At 40.3% G+C, this 21,081-nt stretch overlaps 1 protein-coding gene across 1 annotated transcript in view; it reads right to left on the minus strand.

The window, feature by feature from the left end:
• Window positions 1–21,081, minus strand: part of FMN2 (formin 2) — a 315,875-nt gene that overhangs the window by 126,799 nt on the left and 167,995 nt on the right. The window contains exon 13 of the mRNA XM_024131954.2: window positions 5,910–5,971. Within this exon, the coding sequence (XP_023987722.1) occupies window positions 5,910–5,971 (62 nt within the window). The remainder of the gene's footprint in view (window positions 1–5,909; window positions 5,972–21,081) is intronic.

Below are 21,081 nucleotides of genomic sequence, written 5' to 3' on the forward strand. Positions count from 1 at the left end.
ATATGGTGCTGGGAAAACTGGACAGCTACATGTAAAAGAATGAAATTAGAACACTCCCTAACACCATACACAAAAATGAACTCAAAATGGGTTAAAGACCTAAATGTAAGGCCAGACACTATAAAACTCTTAGAGGAAAACAGGCAGAACACTCTATGACATAAATCACAGCAAGATCCTTTTTGACTCACCTCCTAGAGAAATGGAAATAAAAACATGAATAAACAAATGGGACCTAATGAAACTTAAAAGCCTTTGCACAGCAAAGGAAACCATAAAGAAGACGCAAAGACAACCCTCAGAATGGGAGAAAATATTTACAAACGAAGCAACTGACATAGGATTAAACTCCAAAATTTACAAGCAACTCATGCAGCTCAATATCAAAAAAACAAATAACCCAATCCAAAAATGGGCAGAAGACCTAAACAGATATTCCTCTAAAGAAGATATACAGATTGCTAACAAACACATGAAAGAAAGCTGAACATCACTAATCATTAGAGAAATGCACATCAAAACTACAATGAGGTATCACCTCACACCAGTCAGAATGGCCATCATCAAAAAATCTACAAACAATAAATGCTGGAGAGGATGTGGAGAAAAGGGAACCCTCTTGCACTGTTGGTGGGAATATAAATTGATACAGCCACTATGAAGAACCATATTGGAGGTTCCTTAAAAAACTTAAAATAGAACTACCATACGACCCAGCAATCCCACTACTGGGCATATACCCTGAGAAAACCATAGTTCCAAAAGAGTCATGTACCCCAATTTTCATTGCAGCTCTATTTACAATAGCCAGGATATGGAAGCAACCTAAGTTCCCATTGACAGATGAATGGATGAACAAGATGTGGCACATATATACAATGGAATATTACTCAGCCATAAAAAGAAATAAAATTGAGTTATTTGTAGTGAGGTGGATGGACCTGGAGTCTGTCATACAGAGTGAGGTAAATCAGAAAGAGAAAAACAAATACCGTATGCTAACACATATATATGGAATCTAAAAAGAAAAAAAAAATGAATGGTTCTGAAGAACCTAAAAGCAGGGCAGGAATAAAGATGCAGTCATAGAGAATGCATTTGAGGATACGGGGAGGGGGAAGGGTAAGCTGGGACAAAGTGAGAGAGTGGCATGGACTTATAAATACTGCCAAATATAAAATAGCTAGCTAGTGGGAAGCAGCCGCAAAGCACAGGGAGATCAGCTCGGTGCTTTGTGACCACCTAGAGGGGTGGGATAGGGAGGGTGGGAGGGAGACGCAAGAGGGAGGGGAAATGGGGATATAAATATATGTATAGCTGATTCACTTTGTTATAAAGCAGAAACTAACACATCACTTTAAAGCAATTATTCTCCAATAAAGATGTTTTAAAAAATTGGTGGGGGATTTGAAATAGATGTAGAATCAAGCAGTATGACAATAAAAGTCAAAGGTGAAAGAAATACGTAGGGCTAAAAGTGAAATATTCTGGTATTATTAACGAAGTGGTTAAGAATTATTTGTGTAAAACTGTGATAAATCAGGAATGATTTTAATCTCTAAGGGAACAATCTTTAAAAGTTAAACGGATAAGACACAAGCTAATATATGGTAATGTTTTAAATAGGAAACAAAAATGATTAAACCCAAATAAAACATATAAGGGAAGAAATGTTATACTATAAAAACAAACGTTTGTATAAAATGAAAGATGATATAGGTATACTACTCAGACACTTTAAGGCTATAAACATTAGAGATGAAGACAAAATGCATCATCATGATTAAGCTGTCAATCCAACAGGAAGATACGAATCCTAAATCTCTATTTGTCAAGTAGTCAAACTTCACAATATGTAGAGCCAAATTAAACTAAATGTAGACTTGAAGATTCCGTATTTGTAATATGAGACTTTAACAAACCTACCCCACTGCTTAAAAAAAAATCAGTAACGATAGAGACTTTTAACTACATGATTAGCAAACGATGTAATTGATATATATATATATGGACTACTGTACTGTATTTAAAGGTGTATGTGAGGCCACTCTCACTTTCTGAGACAGACCACATTCTGTCTTTGGAATATGTATCTGTCTAAATAAACCTGCTTTCACCTTAAAAAAAAAAAAAGCAACATTACTTTTTACAGTGATCTTTCTAAAAAGTACAGCATTTGAAATAGCGATAGTCACCATTTTAATCTCTTTCATTGATAAAACCACACCAAGAGCAAAAATAGTACAATTCTCAGGTCATTCTTTAATTAATTAGTAATAATTTTGAATAGTATATATAAGCCATAATGCTAAACATGGAATATGAAAATCCTACTGATAAGGAATTTATAGTTAAGTTGAAAGATAAGACATATGCACACATAACAATAATATAAATCAAAAAGAGGCAAGTGCCCAAAGAAAAGAAGATATAAAGCACAACAAGACTCCAAGGATGTCCTGCCTACAAAGGACATTATTGGAACAACCAGCAAAGCACTGGGATCTGAGGCTTAGATGACAGCAGTATATCAATGTCAATTTCATGATGGTGCTGGTTGCATTGTGTTTAAGTGTGTGCTACATTGTAGGAAATACACACTAAAGTACTGAGGGACTATCAAGCATAATGTTGACAATTTATTTGCAAATGACACAGAAGAAGAATTGTTCTTCATAGTGTACCTGCAACTTTATTGTACGTCTGAGACTGCTTCAAAAGAAAAAAATTCAAATTTTAAAATGATGATTGTAAATAAAGTGGTATCATTCTAAATTTAACAAAAGTTTTAAAAATGTATCCCCTGTTAATTCATGTTGCCTATAAACACATGGGTATTTACTCTGCTTCGTTCGGCAAAATCTTCAGACCCTTGAGGGGAAGGTCCAGTTTTAATTTAATTTACATGGTACACAACCTTTGTTACTTTCAATCCTACCAGCGTTAGAGACAGTTATTTGCTCTTTGACAATCTTATATATTTTAAGTTCTATGCCCGCATTTATTATTATTTTTAAAAAATCATAATAGTGTTGAATGGCCTAGAAAATTCTTTTTACATCCATTTGATGGTGACAAAAAGTTGATGTTCTCCTTATGGATTATTAGAAACCCTATTTAAAAATGAAGAAATTGAAGCTGAAGAAGCATCAGTAAGTCACTGGAGGTGTCCATGAGCTTGTGGTGCTGGAACCTGGGCCATGTTCCTCTGACTTTTCACCCAAGTTCCCTCCATCACACAGTGTGTCCTTGCTCCTCCTGGAAGGTCCTGTCCAGTTCTTCCTGAGAGTCAGGAACTTCTGTGCCTCAGAGCACAGTCATCAGGAGGGGACCAGGGTCACCCCCAGCACTGAGCTGACAACCTCTCTGGGTCAGTTCCCTCTTTTCTAACAATAGTTCTTCTTCCTCCTAAGTCGGGGGTAAGGCACTTGGAGGATTAAATATAAGGCACTTAGATCAGTGCTTGGTGTATAATAAACATTAAATTATTACTATTCTAAAAATCATATACCCTGATTTTTAAATGATCATGGCTCTTTTAGGAACTTAAACAACTGGAATGAAGGGATTTGAACAAATGCATTTTTCACTACTAGAGAATATGTATCTCAATTTTCTTAATTTAGGGGAAGTGCCTTGGTTTGCTAGAAGCACATTCATCACCTAACTGGAGAAGCCTTCATCCACCACTGTTGTCTGTCAGTCAGAAAGTAACAGATATGTCTCAGTCTTCATCTCTAGAAAACTGAAGACCCTTATATGCCAATAGGTCCCTGGGAGTCTATCCTTAAGGACCCAGAATTCTAAAAACACGTAAAAATTTTAAACTCTCATTTACCCTTTTCAAAGTTTCAACCATTCCGCTTCTCACCACTTTTTGTGTAGAGCAGGTTACAGTAAGCTACCACACCCTCCTAAAAAGAATCACTCATTACTTTGCACGTGTAGTCCTGTTATCACAAAGAAGTAAAAATAGAACAAACATGTTCAATATGGATCCTTACTCATGATGCTATCAATCAGTCTGAAGAGGCAAAAAGTATTTGAAAACCATATAACAGAAAGTCCAAAGAGGCCTTAGAACCAAGCCTACCAGCAGATCCCACTCATCACTTCAAATATATATTCATTTAATGTTTACTGAATACTTCCTAAGTGCCCAATACTACCTAAATCTAAGTGCTGGGGACGTTGTCGTGGACAAAAGAAATAGTTCTGCCTTCTTTGGACCTGTAGTTTAATGGATGTTACTCAGGAATTAGCATGAGTTCTGTCTGTATACAAGGCATATACAATTATCTATTATTTGTAATGGGTGCTTTAAGTTCCTCTACTGAAGAAGGTGATCAAAACAATCCAGCCCATTCGTACCGAAACTAGTATCACTGTGAACCACTCCCACCAAAAAGTGATTGTTTTCCCGACACAGTGGAAGTCGGAACCATCAAATTTAAAGACATCAACAATATAAAGAAAACCACAAGTGTAACCAGTGCCATATGGTACTGGCTCTCCTTTCACGGGGTATGACAGTAAGAAATTCTGGGTAGCTTTCTGGTTTGTCCAGAGTCAGAAATTTATATTTTGTGAAAGTAATTTACTTTGAAAGGCTAAAAACTCCCAAATAAAATACTCTAAATCACTGCAAAATAAACTCCCCTCGTAAATACAGTTGTCCTCAATGTTCTCTATTTTTTCTGTATATGTTTCTGCACATGGATATACCAGTTTAAAATAAAACGTTCATGTGTCTACATATAATACACAGACATGTATCTTGTGTATCTACATAAACGCATGTACATAGTGTATGGAATGTGTGCACGAGATACACATTGACATGCACATCGACGTCACACCGTTAAGACCTGTTGAAGGCATTACTCTCCCTGGTGTTTCCTCCTTTCTTCCACCTGGTTCTTGGTTGAGAGAGGGCTGGCAGGAAACACTCGAGGGAAACAAAAGCTCTCTGTACCTCCAAATGGTTCCATTTTTTCCAGTTTCCGTCATGTACTGAGCACCAGGTAACAAAACACTCACGCCCTCCCTCTCCACCTCATGACTGAGTCACGTGCCTGCACCCACGATGGGGACCAGGCGGCAGCGCAACATCACCCACGGACTGGGTGACACGCCAGGAGAAATCCCGGCCTCAAAGGGACACCACATGGACGCACGCTTTAAAAGTACCAAATCCAAAAAAAAAATAGGGGCACACGGAGACTTTCTCCCAGATACAATCCAGCACGCTGAAAAGAGAATCTCTTTCTCACTACGTGAATCAATGTCATTTAACGCGGTGCCCCAGCTACAGCCATTTCATGCAGCCCTACCCGGACTGCACTTCTGAGAGCACCATGTCCTGGTCATTCTCCTCATTCCTGTTCCCTGCCAACTTCTTAAGAGAAAGTGCTACTAGAAGAAAGACACGATGTCCTGCCACTCAGTGAATGAAACTCCGGCAGATAGAGAAACAGAGTCAGAATGAATTAAATCGCAGGCTCAGCACCAACACGGCCTGTGTGACCTTGGGCAGGTCGTGTGGACTCTCCATGCCAAGTTTCCTCATCTGTAAAATGGGTAATAATAGCAGCTACCAATAGTTTCCATGTGAAGATTAAATGCATCAGCACGTCACACTATACTCTCAAATTAGCCTCCGCCTAAGTATTGATTATATTTCAAAAGAGGGAATCTGAAAGACCTCATGTACAACATGGTTTGAATCACAATTTTTAAAACTATGAGACCACACATTTATTCAATATTTTCCTAGAAATTATTTTTACAAACCCATAGTTATGTAAATTCAGTGCCCCCGTGACAAATTTCCTCAGAGGACATGGAAGCAACGAGCCTGGACGTATATGTTGTTACATTCTCACACATAAAATTTCCCTGTTACTCACATTCTCATAGAGAGCTTGAAGGGTCTCCAGGTCAACCACAGAATTGTCCAAGTTCACCACAGCTGCACAAAAAAGACAAAAGAAAGAATATAAATTGCCATAAGGCAGCTGTGAAAAGCTCCAACCACCTCAAACAATAGTGACCGTCCACAGAGTCGAGTTCATACCCGGCAGGCAGAGGATGGGGGCTCTGCCTTCACGGCAGCCTCCTATCGGCCCCCCCCAAGGCCGAGCTGGCATTTCAATGGGTCAGGTGTCAAGTGTCAAAGTTTTCACGTGCTCCACAAATACAAAATCCCAGGAAGAGGTCCCAATGGTCACAGAGAAACTGTGAGTCTGTCTCTTTCATGAGTCACTGAATGAATTTGAAAAATCTGCTTAATACCAGAAAAATAGGCAAATCACTCGCCACATCCTGGTTTTACACCAATAAATGCACATATCTGCCAATTTATGTAAAGACGTTTGACAAAGGTTAAATCTAATCACTAAAGTGGGAGACTAATATGGAAACAGCAGGTGCATTTCCTGTTGCAACTTTTTAAATTGTTATAATCAAAGGATAATTCTTTGATTATGGTATTGAGATTGGCACAGATACATCCTTAAAAATCCATCTTTAATACACAAACTGCCCTGCTTATACAAGGAAGAAGTGGAATGGATAACCAAAAACTGGAAATGTGTTCTTAAATGCATTTTTTGGCCTGGTAAACGTATTGAATTTTGGAATTGGTGTGTTTTATTACTTAATTTAGGTGTAGGTTAACCAAAAGCATTTTGCGTTAGCTGTGCACAAATTAGCCGGAAATGAGGTGAATTTGCTCTGATCAAATATGTGCCAAGTAGTCACTGAAGCTGTTGTGGGATTACAGATTTCTGGGAGAAAAATCACAGAGTGGATAATCAAAAAGTGGTTAGACTTACTTTGATAATTATGGCATTTCACAATGCTTTTTTCCTCAAAGCTTAAAGTACATGACACATTTTCTAGTTGGCTCTGGCAAAATCCCAAGAAAGAATTAAGAAAGCCAAATTCAATACTGAAACACAGGATGGATAAGAAATCTCACCAAGATAATTTAGCATTTCCATCTGGAGATGGGAAGTGAGTCCAGATTCACCAAAAAATATCATATCAACTAGAATATAATACTTCTAGCCTAATAATATTCCACTATCTCAATCTCCAAAACAATTAGGTCTCAGGTTTAAATCTAAGAATTAAGATTTGCAATCAAATACTTTTTACTCTTTAGACCATATAAGGCAAACATACCACAAACTGTTTAATGTTTCAAAGTAGTAAACCATAGCCCAACTATGAGTAAATTTCAAAAGCTAATTAAAAGGGATTAACAAATGATTTTCACTAGAGGTAATATGGCTAAAAATAATGTAAGAAAATACATAAAACTAAAATAAAGATATCATCTTCATGCATGGAATTACCATTTGTAGATTACATTTGTGCAGAGTCTAGCTCTTAAGGAGACTCTTAGAATGAATCCAAAGTTCTCTAACTTTGGAATTCATTAGCTAATAATCCAGTATTTCTATATTCCTTGGGAGATACACCGAGAGATTGACAGGAAACTACGGAGGAAATGCTAGTCATCCACTTAACACAAGGTTTCATTTTCAGAACAAGGAAAAGAAACACAATAAAATCATTCATGCTCAAGTCAAAACTCATAAAAGATACGATTAACCTCTGACTTTATTATTTTAAAACATAGTATTATTTCCACAAGTTCTCCCTACATGAAATGTTACTTGTAAATATACTGAGGTTTCTCATATTTTATCTCATGCAATGTCACGTGCCAAAGAATATTTTTATAAATGTCACATGGTCCGAAGCCATTCCTCAAAAAGTCCTAATCCATGAAATGTCATTTTTTAACCATCCACAGGAAATCTCAATGGAAAGCAACACTGCTACTACTTTACCACATAATTTTCCCTTAATTGGCTTCACACGTGAGAAATGAAAGACCCAGGGACTAGATGAGGGGAAATATCATTCATTCATGTTTGTTTATAACTTAGTCCTTCCCCTCTTCTCCTGCCCCCCACCAGCTTAAAAGTTTGGCTCATTTTAGGCTAATATAGAGAGTGATTTCAGCCATTTGTTTAATGTAGTGATGAGATATTTAAAAGATGAATCAATTCTTGACAACTAGTCACTTGACCATATGGCAAAAGTGTTAAATATACCTGTACTGGTTAAAAATTGTTTTCAGCTGTAAAAAGGATGTCTGAGTAAATAATGACAAAGAAAACCGAGATAGGTTGGTACTGATTCAGGGTCTACAAACAGGTTAGGGCCAACATTTTTTTAATGGTCTTTTCCTCAAGTGGAAAAATGGCAGCCATGGCTCCATCGAGCACTCTCACATTCCAGGCAAAATGAAGAAGGAAGAAAGGAAGCAACAAGAAGGCATGGGCAATGCCTATTCTTAGCAGATGTCTCCTTATGTCTCTCTGGCTAGAGTAGTTTCCCATGATCACCTAGAATTGAGGAGAAGCTGAAAAGAGTAGATAAAGTAGACAAACTGCTATCTCTAAGAAAACAGTGTTTTAAAGCTCCAGCCTAAGTAATCTCTGAAACACTCCCTAACTTCCATAGCTCATCCTGACCTTCCCAGCCTCTTGATTCTACCCTTTAATACAAGTCACCTGATGCATTCCAAATATTCCCTCTTTTGTATGTGAGTATGTGCTCTGTCCCTCCAAGGAGATTCTGAAGAGTGTGATAGCAAGCATGTGTCTTAGGTATTATCAGCTTACGCCAGTGTGTTCCACATATAGTAGAAAACTGAAAAGATTACAGCGCAAAAACCAGAAGTTATTACTGAATCTCCGGAGAGAAGACATAACAGCCAAGCTTAAGAAAGACTCACTAGAAGCCACGTATTTGCATTACCAGTTCCATAAATCCACAGAGGCAGCAACACCCAAGAAAGCAAAAGGCAAATACGAGCACGGGTAGCAGTGCCGCCCACACAGTACCACAAGCATAATGGCGCATGTGATGATGAGGGAATCTGGCACTGAGTCCTACAGGGTAAGAGAACGCTGTTTCTGGGGGGAGAGGTCTCCTCTTCCGCTTCACATCTGCAATCTTTGGGGGATGGAAATGCTCAGTGTTTACTCATTCAGGAGTTTCTAGTACTGTCTTTAACTGTTCTGCCAGGGGATATAAAAAGAAAAAAGAAAGAAAAAAACACCAGTATGGTAGAAAGGCCTAGAACTGTTATCTCTAAATTTTTACTTGAAACTCAGTAAAACACAGAAACGACGGCTGCGGGCATGCCGCTGTACCACATGATGGCAGTGGAGCCAAGGGTCACAGACAGCGTCCCTTTATACGGAAACACAATGCGCTGACCCCTGCCTGAGAATCTGCTCACCCAGGAGTAAAAACTGTCCAAATCTTTCCTAAAGAGGCAGTCAAGCAACTTTTAAAATGTTGCTGTCTTTGCTTGGCTTAACTGAACAAATCCAACCATTTATTAAAACTAACATTTCTCAGAGAGAGGAAGGCACTTGGGACCGTCTTCATCGGAATATTTCACACTTGAAAATGAAACCGAGCAGGACCCTGCGGGGCCCTCCCTCCCGGGTACAAAAGCCTTTCCGCGTCCCCCGTTTCTTGATTGTAGGAGAAAGGCTTCAGCCTACGAGACCTTCCCTGAGTTACTCATAAACGTGAGAGAACAAAGGAAAGGCAGTCGGGAAACAGGAGTGCAGCTGGCGCAGCGACGGGGCAGGGTCCCAGTTCCTCCTCAAGGGATGTACTTAACAATCTGACACACACGGAACTCTGAGCTCTTCTACAGGGACTGGGGCCCCACCCGGTTATCTCCCCACCAACCAATCAGAGGAGGAACACACACCCGGCAGCCCCCCCCACCCGCCAGATTTTGCCTATAGAAACTCTTCCTCCAAAACCATCAGAGATTTTTGATCACGAGCCACGCATTCTCCTTGCTTGACCTTGTAACGAAACTTTCTCTGCTCAAACTCCAATGTTTCGGTTTGTTTGGTTTGTTTGGCACATGGACTTGGGTCTGACAACAATAAGATGACAGGAAGCGTTCCTTACACATCCCAGCACCAAACACGCCTGAGCTCCTGGTCACGGTGCACAGGTACAGCCTTCAGCATGAAACTAGCCAGAAGACACATTGGGTTAGGGTTTGGGAAACACACAAGCTCTTGAATAATCCTTGAAGCAATTCTGGATTACCTAAAGAGTACAAAACATTTGTATTCATCTATGAGGAAAACAGAGTCTCTTCTTGAAAACATTTTCTTCGGTTCATTGAACAAATATTCTCAGAGGCCTAAGTCTGGACCAGACACTCCTCTCAGCCCTGACAGACATGCTTCTTGTCCTTGAACAGTTTACACTTTATTACCAAGCACTTAAAATGCTGTACGACCTGGAAGGGAAGAAAATTGTAGTTTTATAACATCCTGTAAATTAGGAATCGTATTCATTTATACTATTTATACTATCCTCTCTATTCAGGCAGCTTAACCAGGTGGCAGAAAATAAAGTGCCAGAATTCTATAGATTTTGTACTTAGGCTACGTAGAGAAAGGCTTTCCTATTGGAAAAATTAATCTGACACCCAATCCACCACTGGTGCATCTCAAGCACACCTGCTTCTACAAGGTTAACAACCTAAGTGACTAAGTCAGTGGGCCTCACTGAGAAGAGCTGCATAAGTTAAACTGTCAGCAAGTGTTTTTGCCTAAGTCAGTACGGCACCTGCTTTTATGGGCAGGGGAGGAAGATGAATATCAAGACTATGCTTCTGGAATAAAATCTTTAAATGCAAACATGACTGCCACTGTAGACCTTTTAATCTAGCGATACTGTATTTCATTTCCGTTTTTGGAGAGATGCGTTGACTGGACCACACTGGTACGACTCAGGGCTTATCTCAACTATTTAGATAAGATTTACTTAGGGACTTCCCTGGCGGTCCCGTGGTTAAGACTCCGCACTTCTCCTGAAGAGAACGTGGGTTTGATCCCTGGTTGGGGAACTAAGATCCCACATGCCACATGCCACATGGTGTGGCCAAAAAAAATAAAAAGAAAAAAGAAAAAAGTAGACTTACTTAAAAAAAAAAAAAAAAAGATTTACTTGACTTTGGCAGGTGACAAAATCTAGGGTGTGGGATAAAGGAGGAAGAAGAAAAGACTGGAACATCCCAGATAGTGTTTATGTTAAGCATAGTGTATAAATGACCAAATAGTTTCAAACAATGCATGGCACTTTGTGTAAAACAGCCACTGTCTGTTGAATGTTTTCCATAAACCAGCACTGCAAAACATCCTTTATTACCCATAGTCCTTTACTGCCCAAAATGGACTTCACCTTCCAGCTTAGGTAAACATTTATACTCATAAAATAGAGCTCAGTGAGTCTCCCTTGATTAGGACCCTAACTCTGGGATCACTTTTGCCACTGTTTTCTAGCACACGCTCTAAAAGAGCAACAGTGCAAAATTTTACTTGGAATGTAAGCACACATATTGCTCCATAAGTAGAGAACAAAACATACAGTTAAATACCTTCCTTACCATATTATATATGAGCAATTATATATTGGCACACAGGTTAAGGTAGGGGAAGTTTAGTCACTGAAAATTAAAAATGCATCAAAGAATAAATATATGTATATTTATAACTAAATAATTCAGAAAGGCTAAAAAATGAAGAGAAGTGAAATTATGCCCAGCACATGCAAATCAAAAAGGCAAGGGTTATGATCTTGATATTTGACAACTTAAGATTCAGGCCAGGAACATTATGTGAACAACAAAACAATGAAAAAATATATTTTTAATGCTAACAACTACAATTCCCAATGAAATTATAATAGATATGAATTTATGTCTCCCAAAACACAGGTGCAGCCTTCATAAGAAAGAAACTACAAAATATTGACAAGGAGAGACAGACAGACAGACACACTAACAATGGGTAACTTTAATAAACCACTCTGGTCAAAACAGATCAAGAAGAAAAATACAACTAAGGATTTAGAATATATAAACAGAAAAGAGTGTTATCTTATAGTTACATACCGAACTTTGTATTCTAATAAAAGAGTATACACTTTCTTTCCAAGGCACATGAAATATTTATGAATATTGACTATTAAGTCACAACAAAAACGCCAAGCAATGTCATAATACAAACTTATTTCCTAATCCCACATAATAAACTATTAATGGATTAAAAAAACTCAGTTGTGAACTTGTAACCCATGACTGAGAAGATTAGAGCTTACACACCAGAATTTGACATGTTACGGTCGTTCCTTTCATTGTATTACAGATGGTTTGGACTAACAACTTGGGCCTCAGGACTACTTTTCCAAAATATTTAAATGTACAAAAAATCTAAGGAACATACATGATATTTATCATGATCCACTTGGAATAATTTTGGGTTTACTTAACTCAACATGTAATTAATATGTGCAAAATGTGAGGGGCTGGTTCATGTGTGTGTTAAATCACATTTGCTCATTTGTTCAATTAATGAAGGTTTTCTGTTTTCTCTGTCAATGTATAAATTTGTGTGTAAGGGTTAGTTTGATGTTTCATTGTTCAGAGGAATGAGCGGTCAGTAAAATAACATAATCATGGGAGGAGTTTCCAACATTAGGATTTCTCTGATGTGATTTTAATAAATAAAAAGTTGCTTCTCAATACAACACTAAAATTTAGAAACTTTCTCCACATCCACACCTACTGCCTCATTGACGAGTGACCTCTTCCAACCATCACAAAAATTTACTGAAGTCCTTTGCTTACCTGCTTCTGTACATAAATAATTCCATGAAAAATTCAACCATTAAAAGCAATCACTAAGAAAAAAAAATGTCATGAAGAGACTAGGGGTAGGACGGGAATAAAAGCAATCAGACTTTGAATTTCACAACCCACATAAAGATTCTTCTGCTTCCCACTAGCTAGCTATTTTACATTTCGTAGTGTTTATATGCATTTTTGTTTGTTTCTTCCTTTCACGGGGACAGAGTCCATCTGAACGTGTCTGTATAGGGAAATGAGTGCTGGTGGCTAAAATACTTTGTTAAACACTTAAGAATTCAGTCTCAGCTGCAATCACAATCCTCACTGTTCAAGAAGAAACAAATTCCTGTTACTAAATTTCCAGAGACTATCGCACCTCTTTCCAGCTGAGGGGAGGGGAGAGGAAGTGCACTGTCCTCACAGGGCAGGATACTACACAGAAAACGCATCCAGGATCCCTTTATGGCACAGAATGAAAGACAAAGTTCACACGGGGAACCTGGAATACGGTTTTCACACTAAACTTTTCCCTTAAGAAGCCACACGCCCCATTACCCGATGGTTCTAGGAATGCAATCCCAGGTCCCCGTGAGCCCAGGGTCATGAGCCATCTGATAAATGGCTGAAGGGCCAGTCCTCCTGCCCCGCTCACCCCAGCACTCTCAAACCCTCACTCACCTCAGAGGATAAAGACCGGACAGCATCTGCAGACCGACCTCTTTGGGCTAAAATAGCACATGTCAAGACACAAACGACTTTATAGAATTCAGGTTTAAAATACAAACATGACTCCAGTTATCCAAGGGGCTTTCCCTTGCCCCCAAATAACAGTCCAAATCCCCACCCATCTCATGGATTATGCAAAAGATATATTTTCGCAAAAACAACAACAACAACAAAAAGACTAGTGTATGGAACCTCTCCATCACAAAGCTGCTGTGATTCATTATGCGCTCACAGCTGGGCCCCCGCGGCCCTGGGCCAGCAGTGCCTTCAACCAGCACCCATGATTGTAAAGAAGAGACTCGGGTTACAGGGGGGTGCCTGAGGGAGCTGCAGAGGGGACTGCAGGCCGCACAGAGCTTACATCTGGGGGCAGAGGGTGAGCAAAAACAAACACAAACAAGACTTGATAGTAATTCAGACAGTACGTGCAGTGAAGGAAAGAAAGACCCACACCCAAACTCATTGCTTCAGAAAAGCCCCAGGTACTGTGTTTCTCCTTCCCACAAAAGTGTAATTCAGAAGTACAGTTGTGGAACAACGTCATAAAATATAAGCTAAGTGCAACCTAAGGGTTTTTGCTGGGCCTGTAATGAAAGGCTTATAAATCATTTTACCTTGATTCAATAATCTACATGTGACTTAAAATGATGAGGTCTTTCTTTTTATAAGAAACTCTAAGTAATGAATCTATATTTTAAATTAAAACATATTCTCAGCAACATGGATGAACCTGGAGATGATCATACTAAGTGAAGTAAATCAGAGAAAGACAAATACCATATGATATCATTTATATGTGGAATCTGAACAAATGGTACAAATGAACCTACTTACAAAACAGAAACTGACTCACAGACATAGAAAACAAACTTATGGTTACCAAAGGGGAAGGGGGGGAGGGATAAATTAGGAGTTTGGGATTAGCATTTATACACCACTGCATATAAAATAAACAACAAGGTCCTACTGTACAGCACAGGGAACTATACTCAGTACCTTATAATAACCTATAATGGAAAAGAACCTAAAAATGTATATGTATGTATAACTGAATCACTTTGCTGTACAGCTGAAACTAACACAACATTGTAAATCAACTATATTTCAATAAAAACTTAAAAAAACAAAGTTTATCAGAAAAAAAGACAACTGCTATAAACACTAAAGCAACCACTAAAGAGAAAATAAAAATTCTATTGCCAATAAGCAAATAAAGGAGATCATTTGCATCTTTTAAAAATAATTCAATTAAAAACATGTTCTGACATTAAATTTCTGAAAGTAGGTTTCAATAAAAGTGTCTGTATCTCACATGCACTTTTCTCCCCAACGAGGCCATATCAATGACAAGGTCACACCGATGACAAAGTCATGGAACCCACTGGGTGGAGCCCACTTTCTTCTCAAATTTCTGACCCTTAGTGACTTCATTTCAATGAAAACTGTTCACTAAGCCACCCAACAGCATTGACTACATTTTTAATGTCTTGATAACTATACTAAATGGATCTTAAAACTCCATACACCATGAAGAAAACACTTAAATGTTAAAAAAAAAAAATAGAAGCCTGAAGCAATTTCCAAGTGAACGTTGTAAACTTGAGTTTCATAAAGAAACCAGGCACTAGAAAACCTACTGGGAAAAAACAACACTGGCCACACTGAACCCAATTTCTGAGAATATTACAAAAATAAACAAAGGATTATGAATAGCCTTTCTTATTGTGGACAGAAAATGTTGCTGGCCAGTCAACAATGAATGTGGCCATAAGCCACTGCAGCTGCCCCCAGCAGGGCACCTCAGGGGACTGAGGTGGAGAAAAATAGGACACTGGCCCAGACAGCTGAGGCGCACATCAAAGGAATGATTCCCTTAAGCCCAGACTCTGGCATCCTCCCATACACAGAAAAACACTATAATCATTAACTTGAGATGTCTGTTTTTTGTGATTAGCAGTAATATTTTCATGTTTGACTACATGTGTTTTGTTTTGTTTTGTTTTTCCAGCAAAAACTCCTATATGCCCCGGTGCCTGCCTTACCTCTTCGGACAGTTCCTCAGAGTATCTGAGAGGCTGTTTCCCAGGCCCTAGTTCTCAGTAAGGTCCCCAAATAAAACTTAACTTGCAACTTGTAGGCTGTGCATTTTTCTTCAGTTGACATTATTGTAATTAATAGGCAAGTGAAAAAGCCTGCATCTTCAGGAAAGAAATTAGAAATTCTATTAAAAAAGAAACCTGGAGTCTGTAATCTGCAACTTATTTGGTAGAAATTTCATAAGAAAACCATTATTCAGTGGCAGGCAGTGGGGTAAAAAACTGCTCCACGAGTAGGCTACCAGAATACTCAAGGAAAGAGTTACCACAAAACATCCTACAAAGTTCCAACAGTTCAGAAAGGGTATTTCCAGGTTTTTTAAGTGTTCTTATAATTTACACTCAAAGCTAGAAACTAGTTCACCTTTCAGGAAAATAGTATGTCAAAGCAGGAAACAGAAGCCTCTGTCCGTGTACTTAGATTCTGCTCATGTCCATCACCAAGGTTCATTTCACCACCAAAGCCTAACTCCTTCCCTCCGCCATCTTCCCTGCCACCAGGACCCACCAGCGACGCAAGTGGAATGTGGGCGACACAAAGCACAGAGACGATAATAAGAAAGCACACAGTGACAGGAGACCCCAGCCTTTAAAGATCCAAACAAACTGCTCTCCTTGCAGATAAAGCACCAGCCAAAGATGCAGCCACACGTAACTTCTAAGAGCTGCTATTACACATAATTCTCGTATTTGTCTCTATTCAGAAAGGAGAAATGGACACAGCCCAGTACTAACTCAGCATTTCAGTAATACTGATGGAAAACCCAAGCTAAGAACAATGGAATCTGCCATGGTCACTTGCCCCCTGAACCTGAACCCCCATTTCTCCCCTCCTACCTCTCATTTGAGAATTCCACCACAGGGCACAGCTCCTGCATTCTTCTCCCTCTGCTGTCTCCTGGGCAAGGCTTGTAGTGGAACCCCCCAGAACCACGAAGGAGGAAAACGACCTTCACATCCTCCTGGCTCCCTGGGGGGCCAATCTGGAGTTTCAAACACTCCCAAAGCCTGAAAACACACTTCATCCCCTAAGGATCCCAGGAAGGGGGGGACAACTAATACTGATTGTGTGTGTGTGCTCATGTGCACGCATGTGTGTGTGAGTTATCTGTGTGCGTGCGTTTGCGTGTGAACGTGCATGCACGTGTTTACAGGAAATAACTCATTTAATAGCCCTTTTTACTAGTGAGGGAAGTGAGGAACAGAGATGAAGAAATTTGCCCAGGTTTACTTACCTAACCAGTGGCAGGGCTGAGATCGAAATCTGTCTTTGACTGGGTGGCTTAAACAACAGGAATTCAGGTCTCAAGGTTCTGGAGACTGGAAATGGGGCAGATTTTCTTCCTGGCTCAGAGTCCTGGTCTCTCCTCCTCTTTTTATTAGGATGCTAAACCCATCATGGGGGTTCTGCCCTCTTGACCTCGTCTAAACCTGATTATGTCCCAAGGTCCCCACTAAACACCATCACATTTGAGGTTAGGACTTCAACGCAGGAATGGGGGTGGGGTGGGACCGGTTGGGGCATGAACATTCAGTCCATAACAGAATCCAGGGAGCCTGGCCCCAGAACTCACGCCCTCATCGTTGCTAGACTACACTAGAAAGTAGAGGGAAACCCAGGGAAGCAAAGACACTGAGAAGAAATAATATGCTTAGACAGTGAGTCTGAATGAAAGCAGGCACCCCCAAGGACCACACTAGGGGGATATCCTGTATTTCCCTACATACTCTCTGAGCAACTGGTACCTAAAAGAGAGGCACAGAAAGTTCCACCTCTACATACCACCAGACTTACAATAATCACAATATGCTTCAGTTATTTGATAACCTTAGCCCAGATTGCTTTTTCTATAAAAATTTTGTTTGGTTCAATCAAGAACAAACAACTCCACTAATTAATAATTTTCTTTAAAATACGTTTACTCAATTCACAGATGTGAAAAAAAAATCCACAACTTCATTTCTCTAAGGAACAGAGTCAATAAGCAAACCAGGGAATTTGTACAAAATGACTCTTAAAGCAAGAAACCAAATTTGCTAAATTTAAATTGTGCAAAGTTTTAAAAACTCCATATTGGTAGGAAAAAGTGTTATGTACTCCTGCCTGTTCTGTTTTTGCATATTATTAGATAACACAGGTCCTCACTCTGAAACAAGCTAACATGAACTCGGAGTCAGGGGGACAGATGCCCTTATTAAGGGGAAGTCACGGACAAACTTGATCTATAAGCCTCAATTCCCTTCACTGCAAAATGGAAATTAACCCCCTTCCTCTGGACCATTTTACACAACTATCAGTAATAATCGGGGGAGGGGGTGGGGGTAAAATTCAAACCAATACTGAGTGCCGTCTCTTTGGATCCTGATAGAAAGGTTTCAGAATGTGTATCCTGCTTGTCAAGAGCAATTATCTTTCTAAGCACCTGCTGCCTTACGTAATTCCTTCCTATACAGTTATCAGGACAAGGCTTCTCAGCTCTGAGCCCCTTTAAGCCAGTGACCAAAGAGCAAAAGATGAGCAACACGCTGCGGTTCCAATGTGTGGTGAGAGACAGACAGACGTCACTGGAATTTCTGATTTAAATCTAAAACATGTTATTGTCCTTGTAAAGTATCTTTAACTACATTTAAAAAAAAAATTTTTTAAACGTGTTTGAAAAGCAATCATTAGGCTTAGAGACCAAAAATAAAAACAACCATGGTTTCATTTACCTTATCAACTATTTTTCTAACAGAATACTAGTTAGTTTTACGTAATTATCGCCTTTAATTTCAAGTCACATAATTTTGATAAATCATGTTTGAACGGGATAGAAATTTCAACAAGGACACAATTTAGTATTCACTGCCCTCGGCTCACAATACCAGCTGGCTTTAAACAGGACAGACATTCAAAGGAGGGAAGGAACCTGGGCCTTAACAGCCTGGGGCGGCTACTCCTAGGTGGACAGTGACACGTGTTTCCATGGGCGGGGCCATCAAACACTTTCTTAGGTGTCCCTTGCTACTGTATCTGTAATCGATGTTGACATACGTGTACCAAGGGAATGTAACAGGGTACGTGAGCCAGTGAAGGGTTCAGTACTTGGGGCACCTGCACCTCAGGGTGGCAGGCGGCGCCCCTGTGGCATGTAAGGAGGCCGCACTCCAGAGGCAGCTCCTGCAAGGTCCTCAGCCCTCCGATAGCTGAGGCTTGCTCATTCGTACACGAATACATGAAACTAAGTGTATACAAGGTCTGTGGATTAGCTGAAATCTCTTAGACATGCCCCAGCCACCTCCATCCACAAGCTGAGCACTAGCTTGGGGTCCTTAAGGAGGCCACCCAAGGCTTTGTCCCGAACAGCCCTGGTTGCGATCCTGGCTGCGCTGGATCTCCAGCATCTCCGGCATACTGAGGGCAAAAGATCGCTCCCTCTGTGATGGGTCTGTATCGGTGCAGAGCAAACCTTTCAGGCAAGATATTGGTGAGAGGACCTCCAAACACCGAAAGCTAGACAACCTCAGGGTTACAGTAACCCTGCTGGCCAGGGTTTAATAAATATCTAAACGAGAGAGAATTAGATCAGAAACTGCTTCGTTTGATCCGGTGGCAGGGTCACCTTACTACTTGTGTGCCTGCAAAATGTCCACTTAGCACTTGTTGTCCAGGCAGTATTATTAATGGCACCCCTTCCACTCTCAAAAGTATCCCAGTCTGGATGATGAACCACGTGGATCTTCTACCCAGTAGTGAGACTGGGGATGGGGGGGAAAGCTGAGCCTTATGAAATTCAGAATTCCTTTACAGCTACTATGATCTACCAAAATGGACCTAAGAGTTGCGAAGACCACACTGACTCCTTATGGGCCAAAAGTTATACAGAAAATTCAATTTATTTTCACTAAACTACAAATCTGTAGATACTCTCATAATACCAATTTCTGGGAATAATACTAGATTATTTAAAGGAATCCTCCCATTGAGAACAATTAAAAATGCTGGATAAAATATATTTGTAAAATATCTTAAAGTCTTCGAAGAGGTGACGAGATAGGAATTAGGATTCTAATCAAAAGGCAAGAGAGAGCCCTGAGACAGGAGCTCGCTCAGAGCCTGCCTTTGCCCTGTCTGACCCAACAAATCTGAACTTCGTGCTGACAGTTTCTGAGGCCCGGAGCTAACTAAGAAACCTCAGGGCCCACCCAAAGTACAGATTCTAGACCCTCTTGACAATAAACTGGGACTCGAACGGCTACACACAGGGAAATCGACTCCTGCAGTGATGGACAGTTAGCCCTGCTTGATGGGGCCTCTGGAGCCTGATTTAAGAAGATCATAAACCCAGAGTTGCTCGGACCCCCAGCACAGACTAGGGCAAATCTTCTCTGAAAAGTACCTTCATCCTAGAGTTTAAATTATTCTAAACCCTTGGAGTGGGAGTTTTCAGAAGTGCACACCAATTTCACTCTTCCCCATCTAAAAATTGTTACAGTATGCAGGATAATTTAGAGCTTACCAGGCACATTCACAACTGCATCACAGCAGCTCAGGCCTCCATCATGAGTGCCACACACACACACACACACACACACGCACACACACACACACACACACACACACAGATACGGTGACAAGAGAAGGATCAGACCTTTGGCACCTGTGACCCAAACCTCCCATTCTAATTACTCCAGTGCAGCACTTCACAATAGAAACATTACAAAGGAAACTCAGCTCTAAGCTTTCCTGGAGTTCTCTGACAGGGAAGAAGACAGAGAAGAAAATTCCTGCAGTTTTTTACCATCTTCCACATGCTTTGTTTTTGTGACGCCAGTGCTGGTTGTAGGAAAAGCACAATCTTCGAGGAGCAGCAGCGTGTGTGAGGGGAGAAGAGGGGCGGTTAGTGAGGGGGGCCGAGGGCAGCTCGGGCTGTCCTATTAACCAGCTGCACTGCAGACACCGCCAAATGTAGAATAGACGGCCAGGGGGAAGCAGCCGCATAGCACAGGGAGACCAGCTGGGTGCTCTGTGACCACCTAGAGGGGTGGGATAGGGAGGGTGGGAGGGAGACGCAAGAGGGAGGATATATGGAGATATATGTATATGTATAACTGATTCACTCTGTTATAAAGCAGAAACTAACACACCATTGCAAAGCAATTATACTCCAATAGAGATGTTAAAAAAAACAGACCTACTAGAGAACGGACTTGAGGATATGGGGAGGGGGAAGGGTAAGCTGTGACAAAGTGAGAGAGTGGCATGGACATATATACACTACCAAACGTAAAATAGATAGCTAGGGGGAAGCAGCCGCATAGCACAGGGAGACCAGCTCGGTGCTCTGTGACCACCTAGAGGGGTGGGATAGGGAGGGTGGAAGGGAGATGCAAGAGGGAGGGGATATGGAGATATACGGGAATAAAGATGCCGACCTACTAGAGAATGGACTTGAGGATACGGGGAGGTGGAAGGGTAAGCTGGGACATAGTGAGAGAGTGGCATGGACATATATACACTACCAA

Source organism: Physeter macrocephalus, chromosome 20 (genome assembly GCF_002837175.3).
Source record: "Physeter macrocephalus isolate SW-GA chromosome 20, ASM283717v5, whole genome shotgun sequence".
Lineage (NCBI taxonomy): Eukaryota > Metazoa > Chordata > Mammalia > Artiodactyla > Physeteridae > Physeter > Physeter macrocephalus.